Source organism: Aedes aegypti, chromosome 3 (genome assembly GCF_002204515.2).
Source record: "Aedes aegypti strain LVP_AGWG chromosome 3, AaegL5.0 Primary Assembly, whole genome shotgun sequence".
Taxonomy (NCBI): Eukaryota; Metazoa; Arthropoda; class Insecta; order Diptera; family Culicidae; genus Aedes; species Aedes aegypti.
This window is the reverse complement of record NC_035109.1, coordinates 395,141,006-395,153,234: the sequence shown is the minus strand read 5'-3', so window position 1 is coordinate 395,153,234 and position 12,229 is coordinate 395,141,006. Positions and strand designations below refer to the sequence as shown.

At 37.6% G+C, this 12,229-nt stretch overlaps 1 protein-coding gene and 1 long non-coding RNA gene across 2 annotated transcripts; one reads left to right on the top strand and one right to left on the bottom strand.

The window, feature by feature from the left end:
- Nucleotides 1-7,630: 7,630 nt before the first annotated feature.
- On the top strand, nt 7,631-8,702 carry LOC5565447 (DNA-directed RNA polymerases I, II, and III subunit RPABC3). The gene is made up of 2 exons (XM_001649743.2): nt 7,631-8,091; nt 8,425-8,702. Exons 1-2 carry the CDS (start codon nt 7,881-7,883, stop codon nt 8,664-8,666), a joined length of 453 nt encoding a protein of 150 aa, XP_001649793.1. The 5' UTR covers nt 7,631-7,880; the 3' UTR covers nt 8,667-8,702.
- Nucleotides 8,660-9,191, bottom strand: LOC110679601. Its single transcript, XR_002502626.1, has 2 exons — nt 8,904-9,191; nt 8,660-8,842 (listed from the first exon to the last, which is right to left on the bottom strand). It is a non-coding gene; the product is annotated as an uncharacterized LOC110679601 (long non-coding RNA).
- Nucleotides 9,192-12,229: the final 3,038 nt, after the last annotated feature.

Below are 12,229 nucleotides of genomic sequence, written 5' to 3'. Positions count from 1 at the left end.
AAGGTGGCACCCAATACCGGACACGATCTGGAAATGCCTCGAATTCTGTAAATTTGAACATCATTGAATGTGTTTACTATAGGAATAGTATATTATTGCCAATTCAATGCATTTGCAACATTTACAAGAACAATTTGAGTTTTTCTTAGTTTACAATATGCCCATCAAAATCCTCTTGTATGTATGATGAAAAGTAGCACATTTTACGATGTTGTTCTGAATGTTCATTCTTCTTAATTCAATCGCATGTTTAATACCATGATCGACGGAATCCATGAAAAATGAATGTATTTTGAGACACTTGTGCAATAATTACAAAGATAACATATAACAAATCAAGCTGTCCGAAACTGGGGGACAGGAGGTGCTTAACCAAAATTGTAATTTGTCCGTATTTAGTTCAATCATGGTACAAAATACATATATACTATCAAATTAGGATTATTTTCGAACATGCTTACATGATCTAAAGTATTTTTTCATATTCAAAAAAATTACTAAATAGGCTAAATATTAAAGCGATACGTAATTTTTTTTAAGATTTTCAAACTTTTCTACTTTGTTAAAAAGGCATGCATATTTCAAGGATGTGTTATTCTACGCAAACATTAGTCTCCATAATAGCTTCCTTTCTTTTTAATACACCATCTTGATTGGACCATGATTTCTCAATTTTTTGACTTTGTCCGGTATTGGGTGCTGTCCGGTACTGGGGGATCTCCCCCTACGATATTAATGTGTCTACTTCGTACAGCCGATTGAAAGGAATACGTTGATTGAAAAGTTCAAATATAAAAGAAAACGCACGGAAATTCCCTGGAATGTCTATGTAAGGCTAGTCAAAAACATAAAAATGGAGTATACACACTAAGCTCTTACGGTGAATTTCACCGTAATCTCAACAGCTGAACAGTTCGGTGAAATAAAACACCGTAATTTCGTCGGAATTTTAAGGATTCCGGTGAATTTTTACCGAATACTGTGAAAATTTACCGTACTCCGTTAATTTATTTTACCGAACCGTTCAGCTGTTGGGATTTCACAGGAATCCGTAAAATAATTTAAGTCTGTAACTCTATCCACACGAAAAAGATTCTAAACACTTTTTTGAAAGATTCCGTTCCTAAAACGGTTTTTTCCGCAATGTTATTCGACGTCATTTCCGACTTGCTTAAAAACAAATAACGAGCGGTGGAAATTCAACAGAGCCGTAGGCGAATTCCGGCGCGTATTTTCTTAGAAGAAAAGGACATTTTCTGGTTGTTGAGTAGTGGAAGAAAATGTCTTCTCTTCGAAGAAATTGTTCGCCGCAATTCATCTACTGAAATGCAATTGCAATTCCATGATATAAGAACTAACATTGAAAATATTATAGTTATTATGTTGTCGTATCAATTAAACAAGCATAACTGAACATAAGAAAATTTAATTGACTATAATACATTTTTTTTTATAACAAGTTACTTATGTTATTGTTCATTAGGACTGCTTAACAAATGTTAAAGATAATAGAAATCGTAAATATAACTGTTAGTTTATCAATTTATGGTTCAAAACTTATGGGGTATGTGTAAAGTAGGTAAACATTTAAACACTTTTTCTGTTCAATTTTACATAAAACTTAATTTTAGCATACCGCTTATATTTAATGGGAGTCAAATTTAAAAATATACACGACCTCATTTATTTCAACTTAACGTCTTTAGAATTTGAAGAGTCTCAACTATAGGATTTTCATTATCCACGTGTTCCACGGTACCTTATTTGAAAATTAAAAACCAAATAAAGCGTGGAATACGCCTAAATGTAGGCAATTTGCTATAGCAATTTGGGATTCTTTACAGTAATTCGTTCTTTTTGCTAAATTGAACATAATTTGAAAAAAATGACAACTAAATCGTTTTCGTTGATATTATTTTTAGTAATAACAACAATTTCTCGCGTAACATTATTAAAGGACCTATGTACAAATGAGAGATTCTCTCCTCTCTCGTTCTCTTTCGATTATAACAGTGGAACACTAAAGATTTTGGGAAGTTTTTCACTATAGATCGAAAGCCAATTTCCTTGACTAGCGTTTCATACAAAAAACGCAATAGATGAGATTAATGTGACTCAGTTATTAATGAAAGAGAAAGTAAACAAAGAGAGCCTCTCAATGTTAGATAGGTCCTTTAGTAATGTTACGCGAGATTTCTTTACGTATTTCATTTGCAGCATTCATGTGAGGCATGAATCTTCGGTAATGTAATCCATAATCATGGAAATCGTTGTTTTGAAAAGTTCATAAATTTACGCATAAAAACAAAACTCAATTTTATCAAAAACCTCAATTCCCATAAACTAATGAATTTAAGAAAGAGAACCACCATTCATGCATTCTAAATGTGCCATCGAAAAATGTTGATTCGCACTTTTACGAGGGGGGTAAATAAATGTCAACCCGTTTTACGGTAATAAAAATTTCATCAAGGTAAAAACAAATCAGAATCGATTAATTAATCTGTGGCGAAAATTATAGAAGATTTCGGAAAAACTTCTGGTTATTTTTGAGAAATCTCGGGTGAAATTTTTGAAAGATTTCTTGAAATGAAACACAATATTCGTCAGAGCAATAGTCGAAATATTTCTAAAGAGATTCTTTAATTCTGATTAAAGAAGATAATTCTGATGAATTCTCGAATAATTCTATAAAAAATATGAGTAAAATCCTAACGGAACATGGACATTACTTGAAAGTATTACAAGAAAGTAATTGGGGTATCTAAATAATTTTTGAAACTTTAAAAGAAAAGAAACTCTTCTGAAAATTCTTGAAGAAACTAATGGAGGAATTCTTAAATAACTCCCGCAGGAATTTCTGGAGAACCTTCTGGATGAATTTGTGAAAACTCATAGAACAATTTCTAAAGTAATTTCTTTGAAGAAATACATGACGAAACTATAATAAAATACTTGAAGGAATTATTGCAGCAATATTAGAAGAGAATACTGGCGGGAATTCTAAGGGAACTTCCTGGGGAAACTCCTGGTAGAATTCCTGTGATGAATTCCGGAAGAAGTCTTGGATGAATTTCAGGAGAAAATTCTGTAGGAATTTTCAGAGTTATTTTATTTTAGAAATTTCTGTATTTCTGAAGGATCTTCTGGTGAAATTCCTGTAGCAATTTAAGAACTCCTAGTGGAATTCCTGTAACAATTAGTTTATGAAATACTGGTGGAATTCCTGTAGAATTCCAGGGGAGCTCATAGAGGAATTCCTGTCTTATTTTATGAAAGAACTCCATTTGGAATTCCTTGACTTCCTGTAGAAATTTATGAGAGAACTCCTTCTAAAGGAAATCCTGATGAAATTCTTGAAAATATCTTGAAAGATCCGCTGGAGGAATTCTAGGAGGAACTCCTAGTGAAATTCCTACATGAAATCCCGACAAAACTTATGGGAAGAATTTCGGAAGGAACTCTTGTAAAAATTCCGCTGGAAACACCTGAAGGAACTTCTGGAGAGACTCCTGAAGAAATTACTGGAAAAACTTGGGCAGAAATTGCTAGAGGATCTTTTGGATAAATTTCTAGAAACTTCTGGGGAAACTCCTGAACAACTCTTTGGAAAAATTCTAGAAGGAATTCCTGGAAGAATTTCTGTAGGAAAACCTTAAGAAACTACGGAAGGAATTCTTGGATACTTTTGGAACAATTACTGGAAGAACTTATGAAAAAATTAATGGAGGAACTCCTGAAGAAATTGCTAGAGGAACATTAGCAGAAATTTCTGGAGAAATTCCTTTGAAAGGAACTCTTGGAGGAACACCTGTAGAAACTTCTGGAGGATATTTTTGAAGACTTCCTAGAAGAACTACTGGAGGGATTTTTGAAGAAGGAATATCCAAAAAAGCTTCTGGAGGAAATTTTAAAGGAACTTATGGTGGAGTTGCAGAAGAAACCCTGGAAATTCTAGTGGAAACTCTTTGTGGAGTTCTTGGGAGAGAACCGTTATTATTTCTTGGGAAACTCCTTGTGGAATTCTAGGGAGATACCACGATTAATTCATGGAAAAACTCCTGATAGAATTCCTCTAGTAACTTTCCAAAGAATTTGTGAAAAAGTGCCAGGAGCAATTCCTACAGGAACTCCTGAAGGATGTCCTGGATGGATTTCTGGGGAACTCCCGGGGGGATTTCTAAAGTTTTTTTTGAGTAATTCCTGTATTACTGAAGGGGGAATTTATGAAGCAATTTATAAAAGAACTATTGGTGGAATTTTTGAATCCAATCCTGGAGGAATTCTTGAAAGATTTTCTTAGGGAATTCTTGAAGAAACACCTAGTGGAATTCCTGGATAAAATCCTGGGGAACTACTGAAAGAATTCCTAAAGAAATTCCAATTGCACTCCTGGAGGAACTTCTGAAGAAATTTCTGGACGTATCCTGGATGAATTTCTGAAGAAATTCTGTAGAATTTTCTAGAAATATTTATTTAGAAACTACTGATCGTATTCCTAAAGCAACTGCTGATGGAAATCCTGTATCAATTCACGAAAGAACTTTAGGTAAAATTCTCGGGGATATTTTTAAAGGAATTTCTGGTTGAATACCTGTGGAAACACCTTGTGGAATTTATGGGAAAAAACCGAGATTATTTCCTGGAAAAACTGCTGGAGGAACTCCTGATGGAGTTCCCCGTACAACTCATTAAATAATGTCTGAAAGAGTTCCTGGAGCAATTGCTAAAGGAACCCTTGTATGAATTTCTGGAGGAAATCCTGGATGAATTTTGAAGGAACTCTTGGTGGAATTTTTAAGAATTTCTGTATTTCTAAACGAATTCCTGGTGAAATTCATAAAGCAATTTATGAAACAACTCCTGGAGGAATCTCTGTAGCAATTTATGAAAGAACTCTTGGAGGAATTCCTGAATGCAATCCTGGTAAAATTCCTGGATGAATTCTTGAAAGTTATACTTGGAATTCCTGGATAAAATCCTGGAGTACTCCTGGAAGAATTCCCAAAGGAATTTTCAATGGAACTCATGAAAGAAACAATCCTGGAGGAATTTTTTAAGGAACTACTGGTCGAATTCCTATATTTCTGAAGGAATTCCTGAATTCTTGAAAGAAATAATGGTGGGATTCCCAGGGATATTCCTGAAGGATTTCCTAAAGGTGACCATTTTGGCTGGCCGCTTGCAGAGCCGTGTGACTGGCATAGACTCCGTTAACATCGACTTTTACCACTTGGGAGGAATGCTGGGAGCTGGTGGAAGATGAAAGGACATTTTGTGAGGAAGATCCGGAGAGAAATTCTTTAATCTTAGCAACATCACCATTGGCGGCTACCTTCACCAATTCTTCGGTCGTATCATCAGACGCGTGTGGTTCAAAAAACTTTTCCAAAAGTGCCGACAATCGTTCTCCATTTGTAGTAACAGCCGTTGATCCATCCGATGAAAATGCCTATAATTAGAAATTGAGACTTAGAAGTTCTTCGACATGGCAAAAAAAAGCAAATCTCACCACTTGATCCTCTCCAAATCACTGCAAATCTCGACAAAATCACCCACAGCAAATTGTTGCAGCTGATTTTGTCGAAGCCGAAGACCAGTCCTGAATTACATTGACCTTTTCGCGTCGGCCATTACCACCGTCCTGATCTTCCCACTGCCAATCGACTCCTCGGACAACACGTGCCCCAGGAAAAATCCCCCGCACTGCAATCTTTTTTAATTTGCGTTGCGGTTCCAACAGCGTTTTATCGCCACTTGGCGTCAGAATTCGATCCAACCGATGCCTCAAATGATGCATATCTCCGTGATAGCAGATCGAGCACGGATCGTAATTGTTACACTCGGCACACTTCCAGCGTATGGCAATTATCGGCATCTTTCGTACAAGGTTCTCTCGTGTTTAATTCCGGTCGGGACACTATCCAGGATTCGAAGATCGTATGCGTCCGCGCACCAATAGTTGCCAGCAGTGCCTTTGCCGTAAACGACGACCACCTCTTCTTGGGACTCGAAATTACGCACCGTTCTAACGAGGCCTTTACCGCCATCCTAAAACAAAACACACAGACAAGAAGATGGGAGAACCGATTAAAAAAAGTGTTTAAATGGGCAAGCCGGAAGCTGAGCGCCTTTATCTTTATCACCCTTCTAGAGATTATTATTATTGATTGCTTGTTTGTTAACTACCTCAATGAGAAGATGAATGATATCCTTGGAATTCCAGGATAAAAACATGAGGAATTCCCAATGGAACTCATGAAAGAAATAACTGTTCAAATCCCTTTGTTTCTGAAGGAATTCCTGAATTGTTGTAGGAATTCATGAAAGAGCAATTGGTAGGATTCCCTGGGATGTTCCTTAAAGATCTCCTAAAGGAACTCTTGTAGAAATTCCAGTGGGAACACCTGAACGAATTCCAGAAGGAACTCCTGGTGGAATTTCTGTACTATTAAAAGAATTCCTGTAAAAATTAATGGAAAACATCTCTTAGTGAAATTTTATGGAGAACTCCTAGAGGAATTCTTGGCTGATTTCTTAGGGCACTTAAGGAACTTATCGAAGAAATCCTGGAGTAATTCCTGAAAAAGAATCCTGCAGTTTCTAAGACACTCCTGGAGGAATTCCTGAAGGAACTTCTGGAGAAGTTGTTGAAGAAACTCATGAAGAATTCGAAGAGAAACTCCTAGCGAAATTACCGGAGGAACTTGGGCAGCAATTTCTGGAGGAACTCCTGGATGTACTTCTAGAAACTCCTGAGGGAACTCCTAAAGGAAACCTTCCGAGAAATTTCGGAAGAATTTTTGTCCTGGAATGAACAATGTTGAATGGCCATTAATAATTATTATAGGTTTGTTAAAATCATACTTAAATAGATGTTTACTTACTATTGATTAAATTTATCCTAATAGCAGGAAATATCTGCATGCAAACTCGAGAAAAAAAATCTAATGCGAACGCGCACGGAATCTGACGCCATGACACTTCGTCAGACACCGACCGAAACAAAGTCTGGGCAGTGTTGCGGGACTTATTATTGCATTCGTAACGCATGCGAAATAGCATTGAATTTGTGTAATATTACTAAGGTATATCGGAACGACTTGGTTGCATTTGTTTCTGTGTAATATATATATAGTTTAGATGTGAATATTACACAATGTCAATGTGATGAAAAATGGTAATGATATTTTTGTGTAATTTCGAAGCGATGTAATATAACATCAAAAATATGTCATTTTGTACTTGAAATTAGCGGTTACATCGAATATTTGTTACATCGGCATGAATTACGTCGATGCAAATTACATTATTTTTTGCTGTGCAGTCCTAGCTCTATTTTTGTACCAAACAATTGATTTTTATAATTCAAAAAATCTTATCCAGCATTTTAAAAGCGCTAATGGCTGTCGCAAATGGCCTCGCTTTCTTGTAGGGATTCGATTTGACGTTTGGCTTGTTTTATATTGAACGGATCCACGCCAAACGTCATATCGACTGATCCATACCAGCCTATTTGCGGCAGCCATTAGCGCTTGTAAAAAGCCGTATTCAGATTTGATGTAATCGTTTGCATTCATGCCATTCAAGCGCCCCTTGAAAGCTGTCGGCATAATCGAATCGGCATTTCAAACGTCAAAATCGCGTGCGACTGCGATTCGTGTCTGTAAACAACGTTCAAGCGCGATTGATTGACTAGCATTTTATTCATTAATTTCACTGCAAAATCTTGGAAATTTAAGCAAAAAGGCAATTTTGTACCTTTAGTGAACAAGTAGTGAAATAAGTTAATTGTTATTACTTCACAAACTTTTGTTCCGACGCGACCGGCCTTCCGGAAAAGTAACCTCAATCTGCACAACTGATCATCAGCCAGCACAATGTCCGGAATTCTGTTTGAGGACATCTTCAACGTCAAGGACATGGATCCGGAAGGCAAGAAATTCGACCGTGCCAGCCGGTTACACTGTGAATCGGAGTCCTTCAAAATGGACCTGATTCTGGACATCAACTCTTGGCTGTACCCGATGGAGCTGGGGGACAAATTCCGTCTGGTTTTGGCCACGACTCTGCACGAAGATGGAACACCTGGTAAGATGGATGTGCACAGCTACAGTGACTCAAAATCGTATTCGTACAGGGCACAGTTTTAACATCGAGTTAATCTATCAAAATGATACATTTACCGACTTCCAAACACTTTATCAATAATGAAGGTCATCAAAACAGTTTATGATTGTCGTATAATAGATGAAAGCTGTGACCTTCGTTCATCATAAAGTATTTTAAATTCAATACAACATTTGATAGTTTTTTTACCAAGTTGTTGTGGAAAAAGTTCCTTGTTTGAATTATAAATTGAATATAACTGTAATATTGCGTCCTGTGGTCCCGAATACAAAAGCGATTTCAATTGGATTTTAGCAAGTATGGAGTACAATGCCGCGGAAATCGAGGGATCCCGTGCGGACAGTTTCGAGTACGTAATGTTCGGGAAGGTTTACCGGATCGAAGGAGATGACGCTCAGCTGGAATCGGCCAACAGACTTTCGGCATACGTTTCGTTCGGCGGATTACTGATGCGACTCCAGGGCGACGCCAACAATCTGCACGGCTTCGAAATCGATCAGCACATGTACTTGCTGATGAAGAAGTTGGCTTTCTAGAAACGGACTAAATATAATTCTTTAATATTAACGAAACAATAGTATCGGAATTCTTGAATAGAGAAAGCTAAACTTCTTGGGATTTGTCGGCCACTTCCATCACTTTGTACAGAAGCCATATGTTCAGAAGCAGGTTCGCAACCATGACAAATATCACGATGAGGACAGCCGTGGTGCTACAAATGATAAGGAATTTTTAATAAGGTGACTGTGTGACAGATTTATCATAAATATTACCATAAACACGTCACAGAAGGCAAGGTAGGATTTTGTCCAACTGAGTCCATTATTTTCAAATTCAAACGACTTTAGCTAAATTTTGTTAGTTTACTGTGATTTGATCGTTTGTAATATTTGATCGATTGCTTTGATTTCAAGAATTATTATTTATTTATTTGGTTTTATTGCTGTTTGCGTTTGTGATGCAAATTCAATCTTACTGAGGTTTAAATGCGGTAACACAAAGGGATACTTAGCAACCATGATCCATAGCACCGCCAACCTAGCAAACAAAATCAAATTTTGACTTCGCCTTCCTTGTTAAAAATCTCACCGCATTTGGTGTTCCCGCATTTGATATTTGCGTTCCAAACCAATTACAGTCGACTCTCCACATCTCGATGTTCTACATCTCGATATCTCTCCCTATGTCGATGATTTTTTCGGTCCCTTCATTCTGCATACATTTTCGCTCTCCATATCTCGATATCTCCCTATCTCGATGTGATTTTCGTTCCCAATTTTCTCTCCGTATGTCGATATGCCCATTATCAAAGGTCACTAGACTAGATTTTAGAGATTCAAAACAATTTGCGAAGACGAAATGACATCTGTTTTTGATTTTCCTGGCAACGGAGTGGTTTTCAATCTAGTATTCGTTAAAAATTTGTTCTATGTCTCGATCTCTCCCTATCTCGATGGTCCCTTCGATATCGAGATGTGGAGAGGTGTCTGTAGTTTGATAAAACCTCGCCAACGGGATGTGTTGAGCTTCTGATAGAACTTCCGCGTTTCTTGAGAACGGTACAGCAACTCCATCTCTTAGCATTCCACCTCTTCCAGACGGCGCTTTTTATCCCGGAATAGGCGGGTTTGCTGTTTCCGCTTCAGTCTGTATCGTTCCACGTTTTGCCGCGTACCATGCTGCAGCTTTGCAGCCCGCGCTGCATTCTTCTCCTCTAAAACCTCCTGGCACTCCTCGTCGAACCAATCGTTTCTTGAGCTCCGTTCCACACATCCGACAATGCTTTCGGCAGCGCCGTTAATGGCTTCTTTGACTGTCCTCCAGCAGTCCTCAAGAGGGGCCCTATCAAGCTCGCCCTCGTCCGGCAACGCTGCCTCAAGATGCTGCGCGTACGCATTGGCGACATCCGGTTGTTTCAGCCGCTCGAGATTGTGCCGGCGCAGGCGTCAGTACCGTACATCATTGATGACGGATAGTTTATGCGTAGGTTCACCATCACCAGATAGTGGTCGGAGTCAATGTTAGCGCCACGATAGGTTCTGACGTCGGTTATGTCGGAGAAGTGCCGTCCATCGATGATTTCAAGAATGTGGGTTGAAAAAAGTGACTCCAAGTAATCCATGTAAGCATAAGAGCTCATTTAGGTACAAATTCCATAACGCTGAAGGGGTGGGTTAATGTCTTTATGATACAACGTCTCATACAAAATTAACAGAATATCAAAGGCGTCGTGTCCACATGTGCAATACACAGGTGGCAACTCGTTCATACTAACCACTTTGGTTTGATGATTCTATAATTCTCTTAACACTTCAGTCGTCGCGCTGTTGTATTTTGTACAACACTGTTGAAAAAAACCTTGCTTTTCGTTCACAACAGCAGCGTGGTGGTTCTGACGGTGACAAACCGCGCGACGACTAGAAGGTTCATAAAATTTAGCCTATTTCAACTATTTTTATTTAACAAAATGTTAATCAAATCTTAAATTTGTTTTACCAAATTAGGATGATAATGTTGTCTAATAACACAGAACATCTAGATATAAGAAATGAATGTAATGTTTGGAATGATACTAATAAAGAAATTAAAAAAAAGGATTTTTGCGTCGAAATCCAGCGCAATCATTATTTGCATGAAAATTCTGTTCAGTCGAAAAAAAATTCGGCTGCGCCGCTATCATAACGTTAATTGACCTGTTCAGTGAGGATCCTTTCGAGTATGAAATTTATCGACCCACCAAAACATCTTTTTAGAAAAGTTTAACCAAAAAGTCTTTTTTTCCTTGCCTTGCTTGCAGATAATTATGATGCAAAATTTTGTTGGTTTCTTCAGAGTTTTCATATAAAATACTATCATGCACAAATACAGGGTTCCAGAAATTTTTGAAGAAATCCCTCAACCAATTCTTGCAGTAGTTTTTCAAAGAATGGTTCAAGGATTTTTTAAAATTTGCTTCAAGATGTGATCATGTGTGAGTTTCCCACTACATGACGTGGTGGTGGTGACGGCTGTGTTGCAATCAGCACCAGCCGTCGGTTGAAACAAGAAATTGCGGTGGGGAATGATGACGATGACGACGCCGTCCATCTTGTTGTAGGAACTCGAGAAAGGAGCCCACGCCTAACGAATACATACAGCTTCTCCTCTCTTCGGTGATTGATCGCTCTGCAAATATGTGTGAGCAGGCCGCGCATGTACGTTGCTCGTGTTGCTGCCGGGAAGCATATTTATATGCTTGATCGATTATGCATCTGAATCAGATTGATACAATGACATCATGATGCTCAATCTTGTGCTCAATATCATTCCCCTATATGCACGCAATGCTCTAATAATATGAAAAGAGAAGTTGCAGCTGATCCAATCCAGCGAAACGGTAAAACATGGTTTGGCAAAAAGACCAAAATACAGTTTTGTGTAACTCATCTCTTTTTGTCACTTGGGTGTTTTCAATTTTGCGAGGCAGTGCGACTCTGAAAATATCGACTGAAATGATTGAGAAGCAGTTATTATGGCATTCTATACATCTAAGTAGTGTCTCAGACACGCTTCTGCAAATCATTCTACCTTTTAAACTCCATTCCAAAGCTTTATTCAGGAATGTCCAATGTAACATTAGAATCGTGTTTATTCATAAATGTTACATAGGACATGTGGTTGGTTCTCTGATCAAAGGTCCAATGTAACAATTGATTAAAAGCGATGCAGTTTTGAACATTGGTCATTTTGTTAAGCTTTTAATAGATTAATTTGTTGTTAATATATCAGAACGAGTGTTCTAGTGTGCTGCTAAGTGGTGCAACGCAAATGATTTGCAATGATAATCTCGATTTGTTTACATTTGTTACTTAGGACGTTTTGAAAAGTTACGCGAGAAATCATTGAGCAACTTCAACGTTACTACTTCTAGTAATTATTTTGAACTAGGACTTTCTCCGGATATTTTCTCACTAATTTTTCAACCAAATTTTACATTCGTTACTCTAAGAGATCTTCTAAAGATTTCCACAGATTTTTTCCCTCCATAAAACCCGCAAACGTTTATTCCAAAGTTTTTGGTAAATTTCGTTTAAAGTTTTTTTTTTAGGAAACCCGACAA

Coding starts and splice junctions, on each gene's coding strand:
- LOC5565447 (XM_001649743.2), top strand. CDS start 7,881: ATGTCCGGAATTCTGTTTGAGGACATCTTCAACGTCAAGGACATGGAT. Junction 8,092..8,424: donor GCACGAAGATGGAACACCTG/GTAAGATGGATG, acceptor ATTGGATTTTAG/CAAGTATGGAGTACAATGCC.